Raw genomic sequence first — 22,923 nt, 5'->3', positions numbered from 1 at the left:
TATAGTTATAGTAATTATTTTTGTAACTAATATGTGATATTTCTTAATATTAAGATATAATAATCTTCTTAACTTCTACTGAATTAATTATAACAACATTCTATTTACTAATATTGCCATTTCCAACATGGCTCTTGCTTGCTTGTACAAAATTTCAATACCTAAAACTTTTCAGCAGTAATATCCCTTTGGGGGGTGATGAGATACCAAGCTCAAGACAGAAAGGTCATACGAAGTCTGCATCTGTTTCTTGTACTGGCCGTTCTGAGCTGGCATCTATTGATCCTTCGTCTGACCCTCCACGACCAAGGTAGTGTGTGTCTTGTCCTTTTATAATAAATAACTAATATATAACAGTTCTTATAAAATAAATTAATTTATATCATTTTATCTCATCCAATATAAAAAAGTTATTTAAAAAAAATCTTAAAAGGAATTTTAAGGTTCCTCTTAGTTGAAGATTTTTTTTAAGATTACTTTTTGATGCATGTACTGTACATTAGCATTGCATGAATAACCTTGTATGGTTTCCTTCTAGTTCTTGTTTGCATGTTATGTTAAATTTTAACTGTGTGCTAGAAGCCTTTTTTTGTTATTTTTTTTCCTGTATTTTTGGCATTAAATTTATTTTGTGTTTATGATATTAGTGCATTTAGAATTATTAATCAAATGTTTGCACGTTTAAAGACTGACTGCACCCTAGTAATTTGTTGTCTTAAAATGAACTTTCTAGAAATTGTGTGTTTTAGTAGTATTGTCATTTTAATTAATATATGTAATTTTCATTAAATAGTGAAATCTGTATGAAAGTAATTTCATCATTTTTGAAAAGGAATTATAGTTAGAAAAATTTTATTTTTTGTAAAATTTTACATTTTATATATAATTCTATTTCTACTTTATTGTGTGTTTAGTAATGTAAGATTCCTGAAATTTCAAATATTGAAAGCTTTTGAGTAATAATAAATATAGCAATGTAAGTAATAATCAAAAACTTTTTAGAAATTCCAATTTGAACTTCTAAAAACAGCAAGCAATTTTCTTTTATTGGAGTATTCTTTAGTGGAGATTTGGTTTAGAATTAAGTGATTTACATGAAGAATTAAAGATTGGTGTTGAATTTCAGTAAAGAAAGTGTTACTTTATAGTCAGTGTTGTAAGTCTCTAGGAATTGATATTTTGAGTAATGACTGGATGTATTAGAATGATTTTTACGTTGTTATTGTTTGTTTTTATGTGTTTGTTTGTTTGTTTGAAAATGTTTTAGAATGCTGTTTTTAATATTGTTTTAGGTCAGTGGTTCCCAACCTTTTCTAGGATGCGGAACACTTTTGTGAGCAATTTTTTTTAGCGGAACACTTACTTAAGTTAATATGAAATACATAAGCTTGTCATCAGTTATTTTATTAGAATTGAACAGTTATAATTCAAAATCTCTACTCGTATTATTAACGCCAATTCTAAGACAGGAAAAATATACCTAAATAACTTTAATGGGAAACTTGTGCCTGATGTTATTTACATATTTCATTCAGTTTTTATCATTGCCTTTATCTTATTCGAAACAGTAGTACACTCCATAAGTACGAGTCGTACATATATATTTAAGTTTATGAAAATTTTATGATTTTAATTTTTTGATATTCGGCGGCTCGAATACGATTGTACACTTTCCGATTTGCGACTAAATCTGCGGAACACTTGGGAGATGCTTACGGAACACCAGTGTTCTGCGGAACACTGGTTGGGAACCACTGTTTTAGGTGATTACTAGACTAAACACTAAGCAGTAGAGGACTCTACATATATTGCTGAATATTCATCATTAAGCTTGCAAATATAAAAGATACTTCAGTAAAACAATATCCAGCAATGCAGTTTATTTTTGATACCATATTTTTACAGATTGTTCGGCATGTCGGTCTCTTTGGGGAGACCATGAAATCAAATATTTCTGTATGGTAAAAACTGGTATGTTGATTTATCCCGAGGGAATGTCTGCATGCTAGTTCAAATGAAGTTATACATCCCGCTTCAAAGTGCTCCCTTTTTGTGAAAAAATGAATGCATTATGTTGCATGGTGCATAAGAAGCCAGTTTTTATTTTAAAATTGTGAAACTCTCAGTATTATATGAAAAACTATGATTATATGTTTAATTTCTGCATTTTTCTTCTTTCTATTGATGTAAAATGCTCGTGGAATGTCAGAAGCACTTTTCTGATGTTTACTTTATGGTAATTTGATCAAAAAACAGTAAAAAATAAACATTTCAAATTTCATAAATTTGCTATAAATTATATCAACTTACATGGATTAACATTCCCTTTGTGTGAAATTTGAGAAGGTGGTCTAATTTTAAGTCAATTAAATTTCAATGTTGTTATTTTAATGTACTGGAAGGACTATTTTCTTTAACATTTATTTAACAGCTAATTTTGTTAGATCTGATTAATTTTATTTTTTAGTTACAGTTTAAGTTGCATGCTGGTCACTCTGAGATTTCTAGCATACTGGTCTTCCTTGGTTATATGCAGCAAAAATATGGCAAAAAAATGGACTACAAATATTTGGTCATTTCTTATCTGATAAATAAAAAAAATGCAACTACATTAGTAAAAATTGTGATTTCCCTCCCCTGCAATTAGCTACAAAAACATGGCTTTTATTTTCTAAATAATTTTTTAAATGTATATAATATACTCTCTTAACTCTTTAAATATGAGATCATCCAAAATTCTTTTTTCCACTCTATACAAAATCAGTCAAGGAGGACATTGCTTTACTGTTTTTGCTACATAAATTTCCCTCAAAGCCTGAGGGCTAAAACGTTTCATCTCCTGGTAAGGTAAGTTGAGGGAAATATGGCAACTTAATTTTATATTATAACTGCACAATGACTGTGTAAGTGTATGAACAAAACAAAGTCATGAAAGTATTTTTATAACTTTTAATTACAATACCAGATAGTATAGTAGTTTTAACAAAAACGAAGCAAATATAATTGCAAAAGCGTATGAAATCAAAAGTGTCAAAATGCCACATTCCCCCAACAGTGGGGTACCTTGGCCACACACAAAAATGTTGATGGCTAGTGCCATACAAGTTGGCATTGTTCTTAAAAGGGAAATTAACAATTAAATATGCCTAATTGTGAGAGTACATAATAACTAACTATTAATGATAGGTATGGTAATGGTAATTTACTTTTAATGACTTGTACATTGTAAATCTTCACAAAAATGATCAGATGGCATGCAAATTTCATGAATCCAACACAGACACTGTACACATTGGATCCAGTCACATTTCAGTCTTTTTTCATCAGTGTAAGACTTACAGAATTATATACTTTACACAGCATATTTCTCCATTAACTATGGGGCATATTACCCAAGTTTCACCCATTTTTATAAAATTTTGCTAAAGTTATGTCATTTTCAACATGACAATCTATTGATTCCATGAACATCTGGTCTGATATGTTAGTCCACCTTTTCATTTATTTACACAAACTTTTGTTGCTTTCATTTCTGCATTTTCCTACACCTTACAGAATATTTATGACAGCATAAATTTTATAATTTGGTGAAAATCAGTCAAAATCACTTTTTGTCATTACCATGTGCCTTGAAATGATTAGTGTCATGTTAGTGCATGTTATTCTGTGGACAATATTATCACCTACACTTAGGTTTATTAATTACAGCATATTACCCAGTGTGTCATATTTCCCCAACTTACCTTACAAAGAAAGAAGTTTTTAGAGCCTAGAGTTAGTGTCATATACAATTATTACAGTGTTCAATATGTTTGTGTGTACTGTACATATTGTAATATATTATAATTGTTGTTAGTGATGTTAATTCATACATAGTGGTATTATGCATTTTCTTTTGATAAAAAATCAATTTAGTGATTATGGAAAATTTTTGTCAATCTTTTACATGATATTACTGTATAAAATACAGATATTAAGTGTTTCTCATATTATATGCATAAAATAATTTAAATTTTATGTTAGATTTCATATAATCTAAATTTAACTCAATCCATTTGAGGTGAAATTGGGAGTTGTTTGGTTGGTTTTACATATACAAATGCACCTTGTAGCCTGAAGGGTAAAAACACTTATTTCCAGGTACAGAGAATTTCTTCAATTTTCAGCATTTAGAGATAATGCACTAAAGAATTTCAAACACATTTGTTTTAATAATCATTATTAATAAATTAATGTATTAGAATCATACTTTATAAATTATTGAGTTATTGTTCTTTGTTTATATAATATATATATTATATATATATAAACAGTCATTACTTTTTGTAATTAATATTTTCACTATGAGAATGATGTCTTTATTAAAATTTCAATTATACAAATAAATAGTAAACATCAGTTTGAAGATGCCAATGATTACTGTACAGTACTTAGCTAATATTTTTATCAGACTTTTTGCAACCTTTCCAAGTCAGTGCAGATTTTAAAAATATTTAGCAATTAACATATATTTATTTATTCAGTTTTTTTATTTAAAATAAATACAGATGAATTAATGGATAGATGTGAGAATTACAATATATATTTGGAGGCTTTATGACAATTAATATACACTGACTTAGGTGGATCAGCATTATACTGATTAAAATCACATTTGTTGCATAGAACATTTTATTCTTTGATCATCATTTCTGCTGGATTTTGTGAAATCATTCTAAATATGTATTGTGATCCATTTGCAGAAATACTCTAAATTCATGTGAAATTTGTTAATAATAATTAGATGATATTGATACTATAAGGAAAAAATTGGCAATTATTTGCTTTGATTTATTTTCTAATGAAACATTGGTAATAATAATTATTAAGCATTTAACATTAATTATTATTAATAATGGACATTTAATTTTTCAATAAAACTGCATAATGATCCAAGGTATTCTTTAAAATATCATCTATTTTGTAATTGTACTTTTATAAAACCAATGCAATTTTATTTTAGATATTTTAAATAAAACAAAAATTACATTCTACAGTTAAAAAACAATCTGTTCAATATTTCAAATTTCTTCAGAATGCAGAATGGAAATGTATGGATGTTCTCATTTAACTTAAGATACAAGATGTTTCTGACAATGAGACAGAGAAAGCCCAAAAAATATTTAACCAAATAAAAAGCATTGACTTCTCTGACCTTCTTAGAGTTTGTTCCTCATGATATTACATTGAGTCGACATTCTCTGAAACTCATCAAGTATAAGATATTTAAATTTTTTTAATTTTTCAATAGTTGTTGTTTATTACCTAGGTAGTTTAACAGTTATAGGTGTCTAATTGATCTATTGTTTAAGTTAGACTGTAGAACATATGATTGATTCATATATTTACAGTGGAACCTCGCTTAACGAGCATAATTCGTTCCAGAGTCTTACTCTTAATGCGAAACACTCATTAAGCGAAACAATTTTTTCCATAGAAATTAATGTAAAATACGATAATGCATTCCACGCTGAAAAAATGCTCAAATGTTTTATGTATAATGTTTATTCAAAAAAATTGTACAATATACACTGTTAAGGAGCGTGAATCATCATCATCATTTCTTCTAGTGTGGAATAAACCATCCTGTAATGAGAATTCGATTTGCAGAAACAAAAAAATCACAGCTAATATGTTTGATAAACACTCCAAACGATATGCCAAATTCTTGGGCTATGTAAAGGCTATAATTAAATATTAGAAATTAATTAATTTGACAAGAGGTAGGCATTTATGTTTCTATCTCATATTAAATTTAATAATTATAAATACTGTAGAGCATTGATTATCTGACTCAATTGGGGACTGGGGTTAGTTGGATAAAACGGATAACCGAAAATTATGAAAAAATACATTATTAGTATAGTATATTAGTATATTGCTATTAACCTACTTTGTGTTGAATTTTCATTGCTGTTAAGCCTAACAAAAATTTTTTAAAAATAATAATCGTCGCTATTGTATCGTTAAAAATTATTTCTTTATTTTGCACAAAATAAATACAGTACTGTACTGTATATTGAAAAATATAAAACAAAAAATATACAGGGTGGGCCAACGAAAACAGAACAGCAGAGTGTTCGTGTTCGTCGAAGCAAGTCGCTCAGACAGGTCAATTTTATTCTCGAGGGGACATCTTTTGCAATAACGTTTTTGCACTTCTGAATACAACAGACAACAAAAAATTTTAAAAACTCATTTATTTTGTATTAACTAAACAAACATTTATTTTGAAAAAAATGTTTGTTTAGTTAATATACAGAATTGCAAAAACTTTATTGCATAAGATGTCCCCTCGAGAATAAAATCGACCTGTCCAAGCAATTTGCTTGGACGAACATGAACACTCTGCCATTTCGTTTTCGTTGGCCCACCCTGTATATATATTCCAGTTACATATTTTACATAAAGTAGGCCTATACATTGGAAAAAGAAGTCCAAAATTTTCTTTTGCTTCACAACTGACACTTGCTTTTTGCCACTAAATCTCGCACACATTTTAAAAACAGCAATTCGATAGCATCATTAAATAAAATTAAGCCTCGTTTAAATACTGGCCTCTCTTTCATGGTCTAGTCAGTGTTGCCAGCTAAAACATGCAAAAATTTAACAAAAATAATATTAAAGTAGCCAAGACATAACCAAATATTGTAGCGCCACATCACTAGTGGACATTTGAATTGCCGACTAGCACACGGTCGGTTAATTGATGTGACAGTTGATCGGGGGTCGGATAATCAATGCTCTACTGTAGTTAATTTTTAATTCAGACATTTCTAAAATTTAATTTGGAATCTGTCATTAAATTTAATGACCCAAGAATTTGGCATATCGTTTGGTGGGTTTGGTGTGTTTATTATATAACAGACTATGGTTTTTGATGTTTATAAGTAATGTGTGTGAACACAAGTTTGGAAAAATATGTGATCACAAGCGACACTAAGATGCTAGCGGAACAAGTGCTAAACACAGACTGATGGAGCATGCTGCATGCACACAATTCGGGACTTTCCCTCTCCTCATCATTTGTTATGCGAAACATCGCTCATTAAGCAAGGCAAATTGTTACAATTTGTTTTGCTCGTTATGCGAAGTACTTGTGCGAGGTGCTCGTTAAGCAAGGTTCCACTGTATTCTAAAAAATTTAATGTTCATTATAAATATACCATACATATACATATTTATTTATATATGCAATTACTGAAGGTAATATTGTTTACTTTAACGTAATATAATGATTATAATGAAATATTTAATCATTGCCTAGTTACAGTTGGGCTCGATGTCAAAGATTTTATCAAGATCTTTTCATTTATAATTTGTTTTTTGAATTTATTGTTGCAATTAGTACTTATAAGTGGATATGATTAGATTAAATTCTCTAATAAAAATAGAAATAGAGAATTGTTTTTAAGATTATTAATGATTTATATTAGTTAATATTTTCATACAGATTTCACTATGTATTTGATATATTTACATAGCATATTTTTTAATAACTCTTCATTTCTAAATTTAAGTTTTTATTAAAAACAATATATTTGTATACATAAAAATGTTTTTAATATTTTTTATTTGATTGACATAAAGTAATAATTCATTGTTATCTAGTAGTATTTTAAGTAATATTTTTCTCTCATCTAAAAATTTAATAGGTGACTATTTAACTAAATAATTATTTTATTAATTTACTCATCCAGTTACAGTTTATAGTTAAAATTAACACTGAAGTTAGATAAACATTATACTTTGTTACATTAAAATTGCCTGACATATTTTTTCTTACATATGAACATATTCTTGACTAAGTTTTTGTTAATAGAAAGTAATCAGATTATATCAGAAAATAATTTGTCAAAATGATTATAGATGCTATATTATTCTGTTGACAAATGATCAAATAAAAATTGGATTAGGTTAATAATAATAAAAATTAATTTTAAAAAGTAATATCCTAGTCCAGTTTTTATTGCTAAGGACAGAAATTTCTCTGTCTGTTTTTAAATTCAATTAAATTATTGAATACAGTCTTAAAAAAATTTACAATTTGTCATTCAAATTCTAATGTTTCGAGCATTCTTAATGCCACGCTCAAGCTTTTTTAACAAAAATTAGAACATTTTATTTGTATTAAACATAACCTAATTTAAAATCAAAATACATGAAATTTCAACTCTAAATTTTATTTAGAAGTCTAAAAAAATACAAAATTTTTTAAACTTCTATATCAAATTGTTGAATTAAATTTAAAATTTATTTATTTATTTATTTATACATTTGGTAAGTAATGATGTATGTTATGAGATAACTGTCTCTCAACAGAAACATCTAATATGCTCCATAAAAATAACAATACAGCAGATAACAACAAACAAAATAAATACTTTTGATTGTATATATTATAAAAATATTTTTAAAAAAATATAAGAAAACATACATACAATATAAAGATTACAGTGGAGAATTATTAAGTAATTTTTTTACACTTAGATTTAAAATATATAAAATCAAAAAATAAAAAAGTGACTGCATTTAAAACCATAGTTATGGCACAATAAAAGAATAACTGTCTAGATAAAGTAAGATGAAAATTAACTAATTGTAAGAAGATAAACTGGCGAAAAATTAGAAAACAAAATGTCTCATAGTTTTTGAAATAGTTAAGTTAGTGACAGTAGATTAAAATCAAATGCTACAGTGCTAAATGGGCTTTTATCTGATATCAGCTAAATAGCAAATATATTCATAAATAAAGTTAAAAATTTTCAGACAAAGATATAGGTCTATATGACAAACAGTTCTTTTAAGGCATTCCAACAGTAGAACTACTACACCATTGTTCAAGAATGTAGCCTTGCTGAATTATTTCTGCAAATATACAAGACGAAACAATGGGCAATATATTAATATAAAATATGGATGGAATTAAATCAGAGCTATTATATGAGTGATAGTCTCATGTAATGGCTTGATGAACATTAGAAAATGTAAACTAAATACCCACATAAGAATTATTAATAAAATGCAAAGGGATAAAATAAACTTAAAGTAAATAACAAAAACAGTGGTAATAGTTAAAGAAAATTTAGATAATCAAATGACTAAAATGTAAATGTGAGAGTTGTGGATTTTTGTTGTGTCTGTGATTTTGATTAACAATTGTTTGTATTATTACCTGAATAAGTTAAGTTATAATTATCATGTGTTTAACTAATTTACATTGCCATTCATACTATCACTTTCTCTAGGTACTAAGGATAGTTCCTAGAAAATATAGTTTTAAACAAAACACTAGTATATTTTATAGGAGTTAAATAAGTGAAAAACAAAGTATTTTATAGAATACATTAACTTGAGATATTTTATATACCAGTACAGTGATTTATGGGTATGATAAAAACATAAACTAATGTAGTAATTTGTCTTTATTGAACAGCATATTGCATATATCATGAAAAAGTCATTTGAAGAATAGCTTTTTCTTGGAAATAGGAATTGGGCTGATTGTTTTCTGTTAACTTTCTGTTCTGTTAAGTAGTATTTCATAACAGGAAATCATATTAAGAACATTTCTCCTGTGTCTCATTGCTTTGCTTCCCATTTGGGTCATTTTTAATGAACTGATCCATGAGTTTGTTTAGTGTGATACTGCTGTAAATGAATTTTATGAGAAAAGTTTTTAAGAAGTAATTCTTCCATTACACGTTCATTCAACAATATGTGCAGTGCTTTATTTCTTCTAGTTCATCATTAGTAAGATTTTTATTAAGAAACTATAGTAATTTCTCAGTATTGATAACTTCCATTCTTACTTCACTGACTAGTTCATTGATATTTTTGATGAGTGGTTTTTTTTTGTCTTGTCCTATAAAATCATTGCTTGCTTCTATCCATAGTTCCTTTCATGCACTGTTCATGTAATTTGCAATCACTTCATGTTTAGGTTATTGCAAAATTATTTATAGCATTTATGATGATAATGCATTTTTCAAAAAATTGTATAATGGATGTATTGATGTCAAAGAGAAAACAAGCTATGACTCTACCAGAACGTGTATAAAAATTAAATTTTATACATAAAAATAAAAGAATTACTATATCTTCACCAATTTATGTCTTCTAAAACCTGTCTTAAAATCAGAAATTGACCAAGATGTTAGCACTGTTTTGATTTGCATGTGGACTTGAGCAATTTCTCAAAATGCAAGAGTGATATAATATAATGTCACTTCACGCCAACGTTTATTATATGATTATAAATAACACTTACGTGTTGTGGTGTTACAGGAGTGAAGTCTTGGAGAATGAACTCGTCTGGCTTAGAGAATGAACTCTTCCACTAGCACTTTCAGTAGTATACAACTACCGTCTGCAAGAGTGATATGATAAAAGCTGTATGCTAAATGATATATTACTGTATTTAAATTTTTTACTTTAATCTTCTTTCTTCCTGGATAGTTAATAATGAATAATTAAAACATCACATCCAACATAGTTAAATCATAGTTTTTTCCTTATATATATAGTCAACATTAATATTTTGAATCCTTTACAGACATTGGTTTTCATGATTATTTTTATCAATGGTATCTGATTTTCTTTTAAAATAAATATCTGGACTGTAACTGATGAAAGATATCGTTAGTTATAAAATTATGGTTAATCTTATTCAATTAATTGTAATTTGTTGCTGATTAAATATATTTTTGTTATTTAAACAATTTCATCAGTAATGTAAAAAAAAAAAAAAGAACTTAGACAATATAACATTTAAGAAGGGAAAAAGAGTGTATAAATGGGATTAATTTAACTATATTAAATTAAATAATTTTTAAATAAATTTTTTAATTCATTCCTAATTTAATCTAAGCACATTTCTCCCAACTTTCACAAAATGGAATTTTTTTTCTGAATTAAAATCCTGAAACATTTAATGTTTTAGGAGAATTGTGTCTGAATTTATATTTTGACAAATGTAATGTTTTTTTAAACTCAAATCTATAATTTAAACATGTAGATAAACTTTTTCTTTCTAAAATAAATTTATTGAAATAAATGATGATGATCTTACATCTAAAAGAATAAAATTTTGCATTGTTCATTTATAATATACATATTCTCTTACATTGTGATGATGAACCAAATAGGTTTTTATTTTATTTTGGAACTGTATAAAAATATTGGAAATTGACAATGATATTTTTTTTCAAAATAAATTTTCCAAAAGTTTTATAAATAAAAATTTTTTTATTAAACGACAATACTTTTTATACCATCAATCTTACCTTAAAACAACAAATTTATTGTGGAAGTTTTGTGATGAAATGCACAAGGTTCTATCAATAGGCTTTTGCAGTTTTGTTATAAATTCTGTGCGCCCACCAGTGACAGAGTTGCTAAGAATTGCTAAATGCAGGTAATCTGTCGAGGGTTTGTACTTGCCAATGGGCCATTGTGTGGCATTTTCTGAGTTTTCTTCATGTGTCTAACACTTAAAATCTTGCATTTATTTTTTTATTATACTGTCACATTTCATATTTTCCTCATTAGAAATGGCAGAATTTGCATAGTTTTGAAATAAAAATTTACAAAATTTGTTACTTTAAATATAATCATAATTTCAACAAACAATGTAATAAATCTAAAGACCATCACTGGTGTACTCAGAAATTATTCTACAACTTACTATAACAAATTTATGTACATTTATAACTTAAATTCACAGACTTGCTAAAAGTTATTTTAATTCTAACATTTCATTCCACTGTTAGCATTGCATGGATAATTCCAAAGTTACAATAAAAATTCAATACTTAAATTTTGGATTATGTGTGTATGTATGTGCATGCATGCGTGTGTGTACATAAAGTTAGAAATATAGAAATTGGTGAGATGTAGCTGATATGTTTCTATTGACAAAAAGTGCAAATATACTCCAAAAATTTTTATTTCAAAGAAACATTAGATGTAAGATTGTTATTGTTTAAGATATTCTACTAACTTTACATATAGTCAATATTAGATATTTTAGAAATTTTTTAATGCATGTACAATAACAAAAAGACTAAAAAATAGAAATAGAGAATTTACCAAGCAATTCTAATGAAAAGGGCATAAATTCCAAAATATAAACGTTCATAGTTATAAGTGTTTTTTTTTTCTAACAGAAAAAAGGATATTTTTCACTTTTGCATTCCCAATAATCTGTAAGTATATTTCGTTTATTAAAACAAGTGCATTTGTTTTAATAAATGAATTAATTATCATAATTTTATATAAATTAAATGTAAAATTTTATTAGAAACATAGATATTGATATATGTATATATATGCTTTATTTTAAGCATTGGAATAACTTTAAATTTTAATACAATAGATTTATTAATTAGCTAGAATGTTGAAAATTTTAAAGAACAAAAAATTTATTGATTTATTATTTAATTGATATCTAAATTTAAAAAGAAAAAATTATAATTTTAGTTGTTAAAACAGAATAAAAATTGTAAAGTTTAATAGCAATTCATTAGTGCCTTTGTTTTCATTGATGCCATTTAGTAATCTTACTATTAGTTTCAATAATGTTACAATGCCATTTGTCCAAATCTGTGACGATGACCAGGCGGTAAGGGACAAGACCCAGAGTTGTCTGGATTGAACCAATTGTGTAAATTTCTGAGGAACCTGTATTTGAAGATAGGTCCCCAGGCTGATGAGCCATTTTCTTTACTGTTTGGCCATTTGGAATTGCCAATAAAATTAATTTTTCTCTTTGCATCTTAATCATGTTAATAATACAGTTAATTTGCTTTAATACGAATTGCTATGGGAACAGTAGGTTTTTCACTTTATCAAAAATTTGTATTAACAATTTACAGAGTCAAGGTTGTATAATTTAGGGTTTTAAGGCTTAATAGGCCATAAAAATCTGTAAATTATAATAATTTGAATTAATTTACTAAATAAAGTTAAATAAAATAAAATATATTTACGAAAACAAATTAATGTTCTAAATGATTTTTAAATGAAAATGAGGATGAGACTGTACTCATCATGGAAGTGTGGAGCAGTATATCAGAGTGGTTAAATGAAACAAAGCTAAAAGAAATCAGTGACATTTTTTTAGTTGAAGATTGCTTGAAAAAATATAAAATATTTTTGATGCCAAAAGAGTAAAAACAGAGCCAAATTTGGTACAAAGTAGCCAAACCTTGCATCACTGTATGCACTCTCCAATATGCAAACTAGCATATGCTTACATGGAACCTCATCCTTAAACTTTAACCCCTATTTTTTGAGTACAGTAGAATGGTCTGCTAAAACCAAATGTTTGAATTTGTCTACAATTGGAGGTTGAACCTGTCTTTGCTTATGGGAAGAAATTCTATTCTACTCAATATGGAACATTTATTACATTTCTACATTTTATTGTTCACATTGAAAAGTGTAAAAAGCAACCATTATTGGATATAGTGTTATTTCTTGGGGTTGTGAAGGTAAAACGGTTTAATGAATTCTGATAAAATTTTTGTTTGCTTTATTGCATGAAAATTATTGTTGTCATAATGGTGTTTTGCCAAGTAATGGCAAAATTCACATCATTGTGTTTATTTTAAGATGAAATGACTGCAAAAGTATTCTTTCTGAACATATAACATATCATATTGTTTATACACAACAGCATCTAAATAAATTTTGTATGGAAGTTATAAAATAAATGTTGTCACCACTCACATTAACTTAAACAATATTACATGTGATTATAAACTACCAAATTGAAAATAATAATAAGGATAATGCAAGAATAATATCCAATAGATAAATTGAAAAATTATTATACTTAATAATAATAAAATAAAAGAGCTTCAGTTTAAATCAAAAATTGTTTTAGAAAATTTTATTTTGAATAAATATTTTCTGCATAATTGCAAAATTTTAACAATGTCATTTGCAGATCCATTAAAAGAGAGAGAGAAATGAATATAATGATCATCAATAGGCATTGTATGTGACCTAGCAAATTATTTTTCAGTCATTTCTTTAATTACGATAAATTAATAAAATATTCAGAATTTACTGTTCAAGCACATATTGTGTAATCATTAAAATGAACAATTGCATTGTAGAATTTTGCTTGACAGTCATTTCAACAATTCTACAACTTTTATTATTGATTTAATATGTAAAGAAATGAACTATGTTTCTTGTCTTTCTTTAGCATTGTTAGTCCCGCTTTTTGGGGAGTTATTTCCATTCACTGATTTGGTTTTGTTTTAAGGCTAGACCCCATTTCTGTCACTGACTCCCTCTCTTTTAAACCTGGATGGGATAGGCTAAAGCCAATAGGGCAGGACTGCGGCACTCTCTAACTCTGTATTGTGACAGACCGAATCTTCAGGCCCCTTACCTTTTAACTTCAGCAATCCACTGAGAGCTGGTATATTGGCAAAAGCTAATCATTCTTAGTAAATTAATTATATGCAATTTAAATGTGTTGTTTATAGCTAACTAATAAGTTTGAAACTTGCCTAGAAATTGATTTAGAATGTTCCTTCAAATTTTATTAGTTCTAATTATCTGAACAAATTTTATAAATGTCTATTATTGACGAGTTGTATTGCTGTCAAAGAATGTTAATGCAAAATTAATGCACAGTAAGTAGCCAAGCAGATGTCAAATTTAGTTACATTGATACAAACAACAGTGACATTAACAAGAATAAAATTATTATAAATATAGAATAAAACAAATTATTAAAATTGAAAGTTTATATAACTTTATTATGATATAAAAAATAAATAAGTGTATACTGCAAAAATTTTGTTACTCAATGAGACCAAACATTAAATGATTGTATACTAAATTATTGAAAAAAAAAAAATGTGAAAATTTATAAAGTACAGTAGTATAAATTAGATCATTTTTTTCCTTCTCTTTTTACCCATTCTGCTCTGTTGGCACTAAGATACCTACTTTCTGTCCCACTTTAGATTTAGGCAGTCCCACAATAAGGTCAACTTAGGGATGAGTCTTGATGCATTTGGTTCGAATTACACTTAAAAATTTCCGAGAAATATCAGATCTGAAGTTGCATCCTTGGAATAATATGCCCTCACCTTTACCGCCTCGGCCATCTAGCCATCAGTATAAATTAGTTTCAAAAGACACATTAAGTTCTTCATTGTTATTGAGATAAATGTCAATTTAGAAATTTTATTTTATTAAATGTTTTCTTGCCCATGATAATTTAGGATTAAAAACAATGATATCTGCTAAATATGTCCTTAACTGTAAAATAAAAAATATAAGATAAAAAATCCTAAAATGCATTATATTTATCATTAATAAATTTAAAATACTTTTAAGTTAGATAAAGTAACGTGAGGAGAATTAAAAATTATTATATACTTTATTTGATGATGTTTGATTTTGATACCATGGTGATGATTATGAATAAAATTTTCATGTTAATTCTGTTCATATGAAAAGTTTAAAAGAACATTTATAAATACTTAATAAACCAAAATTTACTTTAAAAATTATAAAATTAATTACTGAAATTGATTGTAAATGTGATCCCCTGTTTAAAAACCCTCTTCGTTAGATTTGCTACATCAAAAATAAACATGTAGAAATTGTTTTTCAATTATATAAATTGCTATTAAAATAATTAAAATTGATGATAACTGAATCCTTGTTAATGAACTCTTCTGGTTTCTTACAGCAGTGCAACAACAATCAAGCAACAGTTAGCCGTCTCTCCGCTGACTGCCGTCAACAGGCCATTCCCCAGAGGCACCGCAAACCGCAGTACATTTCACAGTGGGCAGACAAGAGAAAGACGCCATATCAGTGCTTACAATGGTCCCGGAACGGGTCCGATGCAGACGCAGGACACGTCCGGAGTGACACATGCAGGCAGACAGTCATTTTTTAGCAAATTATCTTCAAAATTCAGCAAGCGGTAAGTGATTGAATTTTCTGAATTAATCGATTTGGAAACGAAGAGGAAAATCTCGTTGCCGTAGATAAAATGTGTTTTAAAATAACTTTTGTCGTGTGCCATTCACGAATCTGATTATCGGTCAAATTCCATTTAAATTTGGTATGTTGAATCCCGTGAGGAAATTGATACTATTGACAAGAGATGTAATATACAATAGACAAATTATAAATTCTGTTTAAACTCTGTAAACTAGAATATTTAGAATCAAGATTGTATTTTTACAAAAAAAATATATATATATATATATATATATATAAATATAATCTTTAAATTTCTCAATTTTAATTCATATGTATAAATATAATGATTATCTTGTATAAGTTATAATTAAATTTATGGGTAAAAATTATTCAAAACTGTCAACACGGAGCATTATTTTTCTATTGTGGTACTTATTTGGATAAAGTAAGACCCAATAGATTATAAATGTAGTAATTTTATTGACTATATGTCACCAACAATTAATAACATATTATTATTTTTATTTTTTTCTATTATGTATCACAAGTATCAACTGTGTACTGAGAAATAAATAATTGGAGAATGGAAAGTGTTTTCTAATTTTATCTTCTGTGCCAAGTTTTACAAGAAACTTCAAATGCCATAAATCACTAATAAATCTTAATAATGAATTATTGATAAATGAAACAGAATTTTTGTAGTTTAAATTTCTGTAATTGACTTTCCCGTCTGAGGATATGCAATTTTTCTTGTAAGAAAATTTATATTTTCAGTATACAGCTGATGACTTTATAAACATCAGGTTGTGACCCTAGCATTTCATAAATTAATATTTTCCTTTGTGACATACTTAAACATTCCCATTACATGGGAAACACACTTAGATAGTTTCCAATAATTGTTTTTGTCTCTTACACAGTACAACATAAATTAATTGTGTCGTGCAGTAGACTACCCTCAAGTCGATTGACAGTAATCATACAGACTCGTGACTATCTTTATATTGAAATTTCTATGATATTTTTCCAAGGGAATAGCAAATGTGCTTGTCTTTTGTTTGTAAATGATAATGCAAACATTTATCTTAGCTTGCATGACAATTGACCCGAGGGTCGTTTACTGTCGAATTAAGTGCCGAAGTAAGGATTGTTGTATGCATAAAAAAAAGAAGTAAAATTAAGTGACTTATGGGGAAATTATATTGCGTGCCATGTCTGGTAGGCACCGTTATGTAGTTACTACTGTTTTAGGCTAACAAAATACATGTATTGTTCTATAACAAGCGCTCCATTTCCTAAACATAAAAAAAAATGTAAGATATCTGTTTGTTATATACGACGATAACATTTGTTCCGTTTGTTTAAGGACAGATAGGTCATTTGTGGAAGGAAATTGTATTTTATATTCCATAGAAAAATTTTGCAAAATAAAATATATATGATTATCCGAATTGTAGTTTTATGTCCAAAATCGTCACTTGGTTTCTAGAGTCGTTTGCATGTTTCAAAACAAGAAAATAAATCAAATAAACAAGTATAAATTTCAGAATCTTCAAAATTGTTATTTCTTCTCAAATATGTTTTTATTAATTAAGTTAAAAGTATGAACATCTAAGATCTATACATTTAGTAGCAATTTTATAAATATTACAAAAATACAAATTTTTATCTTGCTCAATTTTACTGTTAGCATAAGAAAGATAAATAAATAAATTTAAATAATAATAATAATTTTATTTAAATAAATGTTTATCAAATCAAAAATTTGATTGCTAACAAACAAAATCCAATGAGTTATTAATGAGATTGTCGTATAAAATTCAGAAGCATCTGGTTTGTAAAATGATTTGGTCATTTTACTTAATCCTTCAGTAATAAGTTGTAGCTAAGTGGATAAATTTTGGTTTTTAAATCCATTATTGGAACCACTCAATGTTTTTTGTAAATATTACAAAATAAGTTAGATTAATTATTGGTTTTGTATAATACTATCTTGTTAATGTATTTTTAATTAATTTTTTGCCACCCATCCATTGTCCAAAGTATAGTGAAGCATCGAAAATGAACATGAACCCTTTTGACAGTAACTTTGCCGTTGGTGCTCTTTTATCTTTGCATTGTTGATGTTCGAATATTAATTTCAAAATTAAATTACAAATTCTGAATTATATTTTTTGTTTAAATATAATGATTTAAATATAATTTACAAAATTAAATTATAGTTTGAATCTTTGTAATTATTCCTACATTTGAGCATTGTAAGTGTCAAAAATCTGGGCAGGGTTCGGCCCCAATCAGTCCAGATTTTTGATTCTTTGCCACACTATATTTTAATGCACCATACATATGATGAGCCAAACCGGTAATGTTCGTATCTAACTTTAATTTGGTCACTAGTAACTATATTCATAAATATTTGAATATTTTAGAAACTGATATTTTGTGAAATTTTCCAAAGTTTTAAGATATTTTAGTATTTTATAATATTACTGAAGGATTAAATCATATTATACAAATAAATAAAATTAATTTTAAAATATTTTAACTAATATATCAACCCTTAAAATAGTTACTGATGTTTTTTATTTTTTTATTGCAAACAACATAAATGTTATAAGTGAAAGTCTTCAAAATGATATTGAAATATAAAGATGTAATATTGTGGCAGTCATTGTAATTGATTGTTAAATCGACCTATTTTAATCTATAATTGTCAAGATATTATTTATTATAATTATTTCTTAATTCAACATCATAATCATATAAGCTTTATTTTTTAAAAAGTTTTACAGAGAGACAAACTCAGTTTTACAAACAACACAACAATACTCTTCACAACCAAATGTATAAATTCTAATCTACAATCAGATACATAACCAATCCGATGTCTTCTAGATTATGTAATATAGTTTACTATATTAACTAGTTTTGTATTGTGTTATATCTAAAACTTTAAACTGCATGCATAAGCTAATAAGAAGAGTTTTTTTTTTTTATCAATAACCACGTCTAACACTGAAATTATCTTAATGTGTGAAATATCCTGAGACAGACTTGCTCGCCAGTCTTTCTGTTCCCAAAATTGCTTAGTTGTCCATCGATTCTGCCAGTTTGCCGTCTCGAATTGCAGTTACATTTTTGTCTTTTATTTGCTTAATCGTAGAAAAATTTTCTCGTGCATTGCTTCGGATCCTTCTGCCACCATCTTCCGACTGACAAGCATCTCGTCTATTTGAGAATTGAAATTGTGCTACTGTCTTCTATGTGAATTGCTTCTCTGATCGTAATTTTCTTTTCACTTTTGTGTAACTGCATATAGATAGAATTTTTAGTAGAATTTCAAAATAAGTTTCGTTCGTAGACAAAACTGTCCATTCCCTTCCAGCAAATTGGTCCCGTCCAAAATAACAATACAAGCTTTTGCTATAATTTTTTGTGCAAAATTTCACAAATAATTCCCCCTTTTTTTTCTAAACAAAGCATGTATAGTCTACAGTCATGCATTTTTAATTCGAGATTTAGCCAACAAAATGGATTTTAACATGGGTAAATGTCTGCCAAAACAATACTTGCATGGATGACTAAACCGGGGCTCAAAACTGGCATTGCATGCATGCACGCAGTACATGCATGCTAATTATTACTGTTCTATGTCTGCATGCTGTTTTCAATTTGTAAATGAGCATGATCCAAAATTGTGTGATTTTCACAGAATTTAAAAAAGCTAACAGAACCATTTTGATATCCCGTAAAAATATTTCTTATACGGTTACAAGAAAATACTTAAATTAGATACGTAACAAACTATTAAATATATGTTTGTGCAATGTTAAAAGCATTTTCTCTGTATGATTGTAGATGTGAATTTACCCCTTTTTTTCTTGTCAAATACCATAATTTTATCAATGCAGTTTGAGTGACTGCTCTCAATCGTTAACTGTCAAAAAGCTGCACATTTGGAACTGTTGATACCGTAATTGTTTGAAATTTACAAGTTTTGAGCCCTGGTTTAAACTAGTCCGATAAATGTTATATTTCCTTAGCACAAGGAAGTATGACTGCAAAAAATTACGCTCGGCAAAACAGGTTGCAAAAGCAATGTGTTTGCACATACAAACCATTTGTCTAACAATTAAGCAAAGTCAAAATAATGCAAAACATTCATTATGCATGATATAGGCCTGCCAGACCGGGAATGCCGAAGACCAGAGTAACTCGTCAGTTTAATGTAGTTGAGGAAGATTGGCTATTGGAAACGCTGGATTAAAGATGCATGACTGTTTATAGAACATGTAACAAATAGACGTAAGTGAAACTTCTCCATGTGTTTATTCATTTGTATATCGTATATCGAGACACTCGTCGGTCGAGATGTTAAAATTCTCACTCTCGTCCGGTTTGAGGTAAGTAAATTTATTTGAGATGGAGAGGGATGAGAAGCCTGTCCGTTCTGCAGAAAACGTCACGGTTAGGTTCGAGGAAGCCGGCACCGGTTGTCGAGATAGAACGGTTTGTTTAAATCCAAATGTAATTTGAATTATTTGGCACATTAAGGGTTGATTAAAAGAATGTTAATTTTTAATAATAATATCAAAATTATATTTTAAAATTGAAATTCACACTTAAAAAAAATATTTACGTTATATTATATTGCCTAATACCGCATAAGATAACTAACGATGTCTTTATAGGACCATCAACGATGAACAAGTGAAGCCTCGTTCTCTGCGGTTTACATGGAGCATGAAGACCACATCGTCACGTGACCCGAATGAAATCATGCAAGAGATACGTAAAGTGTTAGATAAAAACAACTGTGATTACGAACAGCGAGAAAAGTTCCTGTTGTTGTGTGTTCACGGTGATCCAAACACAGACTCCCTCGTCCAGTGGGAGATAGAGGTGTGTAAGTTACCTCGTCTCTCTCTCAATGGCGTGCGATTCAAACGCATCTCCGGCACATCCATCGGATTTAAGAATATCGCTTCAAAGATTGCCAACGACCTAAAGCTGTAGGGAGACAAGCAATCAAATTGTTCATAAGTATTCCATCTAGGCAGCTGCCGCATAAACCCCCACGGGATATTAAAAAAAAAAGATGATTCCAATTTGCATTGGAGTCGATGTATATGATTTCTGGCAGAGAAATGTATGATACAAACTGTTAACTACATTATCATTATAGCTGTAGAAACATTTTCTTTAGAAGCAGACATTTTAGGAGTGGTATTCCATTTCCTTTGAATTACCCTTATATATTGTCATGATTTTGATGTTTGGTGAGCAAAAAAAATTATGAAAATTGTGCATCTGTAAATGCGAAAACAGTACAATTCCTAATTGACAACAGTAATCCTCATCACAAGATTCCTTCCACATTAAGACAGAACTGTAAATTCAAAATCTGAACAGCAATATCACTAAGGTTACATTCGAATTAATTAATGTCAGATGTCATAAAATGGCTAATTTCCATTCTTAGGGTTTTAAGTTCTCTTTACATTTTGCTCGATCCCTTTTTTGGTTAAGTTTTTTTTCCGAACCTATCTGGTTTGCGTGCTGCATAAGACCGGTTACGGTTCAGAGAACTTAGATGGCACTTTACGTAACATTAAAACCGTTTTAAGTGGGAATTACCATTTTTATGATAAAAAGACAAGCAAAAATGAAAAGGGTAAAGCGCGAGATTCTTCCACGTTCCCCTTATTTTTAGAAGCAGTTAAGTGTTTGCTACATTTTATGCAATCATTGTTTGAAGTCGAATTTATATGCAGAACGTTCGGAGAAATCTACGAGATCAAAGTGTTCTAGCGATGTTACGGCTTTCTCCGTCTTTCTTCTCTTTCTCTTTCTCTATTTATATATAAAATATATATAATATTAAACCCTTTACAATCACTTCATCTCTTTAGAGCCCTTTTTTCCCACGTCCTTTTTTTATCGTGACGCGTCATCTCCCGCAGTTGCCCGCCCCGGGCGACGACCGGCCGAACAGAGGCCACTCCTGCCCGGCAAAACGTGTCGGTTCACGTAAACGACCGACCCCCCTTCCGGCACTTCCGTCGCTTCCGGCATGCAAATCCGCCCGACAGACACCGGTGCTACAAGTAGTTCTCGCCTCGTTCGACATCTGACGCGCACTCGACGCCGGCACCAAAAGGACGATGTCACCCGAACCACTCACATGTCCAAGATGGAAAAGGAATCACCACTAAATCCCAGAATCAAATTCTCCAACCAAAAATAAGAACAGTAAGTAAGAGAAGATACTAAAGGATAAATAAGAGACTTTTTTTTTGCTACCAGCACAATTATTTAAACAGGAATATTAATTGCACTCTGGTGGTTTGTTATTCCATTGTTGTATGATGAATACTGTAAATAGACTTCTTTAGCTTCTACTTCTGTTGTAAACTTTGAAAAAAGAAAAAAAAATAGTTTTCAGCAAGTATATACCAATCGATGTAGATTTATTCAAAAATAGACTTCCTCCTCCTGAAAGTAATAAAAGGAGTAGTAGTCCAGAACCTCGTGCTTAAACGGTAAGATTCTTGGAAAAAACGATCTTGCAAACTGCAGTTGTTCACATCAACAAATGTCATGCATGTAAACAAGTGCATATTTTTTTTTTTTATTACAATACATTGCTTGGGAATTTTTTTCCTGTATTGTGATGGGTAATCCCTTAGATAAATAATCATATGTTGACAGTCTGTATACTATCTGATCTGTAAATGTGGTTATGTGATTATTTGTAAAAGAATACAGTGGAACTTGTTTGAAAACTTGTTCCAGAACTGTATAATAACATTTAAAAAGTACTTTATGATCCCCTTTAGTTAATAATAGTAAAATATACTACTACACCAATTGTTTTGGCTGTTGAATTTGTGTCTGTCTGTCGATCTTTTGCAGAACAAA

General features: G+C 28.5%; 1 protein-coding gene across 12 annotated transcripts in view; it reads left to right on the top strand.

Moving 5' to 3' along the window:
• LOC136976074 (MAP/microtubule affinity-regulating kinase 3) overlaps positions 1-22,872 on the top strand; it is a 132,418-nt gene extending 109,546 nt beyond the window's left edge. For 4 of the 12 annotated variants that reach the window (XM_067271271.1, XM_067271279.1, XM_067271268.1 and 1 more), the window contains 4 exons: positions 176-310; positions 12,207-12,245; positions 15,761-16,000; positions 20,694-22,872. In XM_067271271.1, coding sequence (XP_067127372.1) covers positions 176-310; positions 12,207-12,245; positions 15,761-16,000; positions 20,694-21,018 — 739 coding nt within the window. In that variant the 3' untranslated portion in view covers positions 21,019-22,872. Of the gene's footprint in view, positions 1-175; positions 314-12,206; positions 12,246-15,760; positions 16,001-20,693 lie in introns of all 12 variants that reach the window. The other 8 variants (XM_067271276.1, XM_067271273.1, XM_067271267.1 and 5 more) reach the window with 7 other exon arrangements.
• Positions 22,873-22,923: the final 51 nt, after the last annotated feature.

This window comes from Centruroides vittatus, unplaced genomic scaffold (assembly GCF_030686945.1).
Source record: "Centruroides vittatus isolate TY-2023 unplaced genomic scaffold, ASM3068694v2 contig_393, whole genome shotgun sequence".
Lineage (NCBI taxonomy): Eukaryota > Metazoa > Arthropoda > Arachnida > Scorpiones > Buthidae > Centruroides > Centruroides vittatus.
Note: the sequence above shows the minus strand (reverse complement) of the source record. Positions and strands in the feature narration are given on the sequence as shown.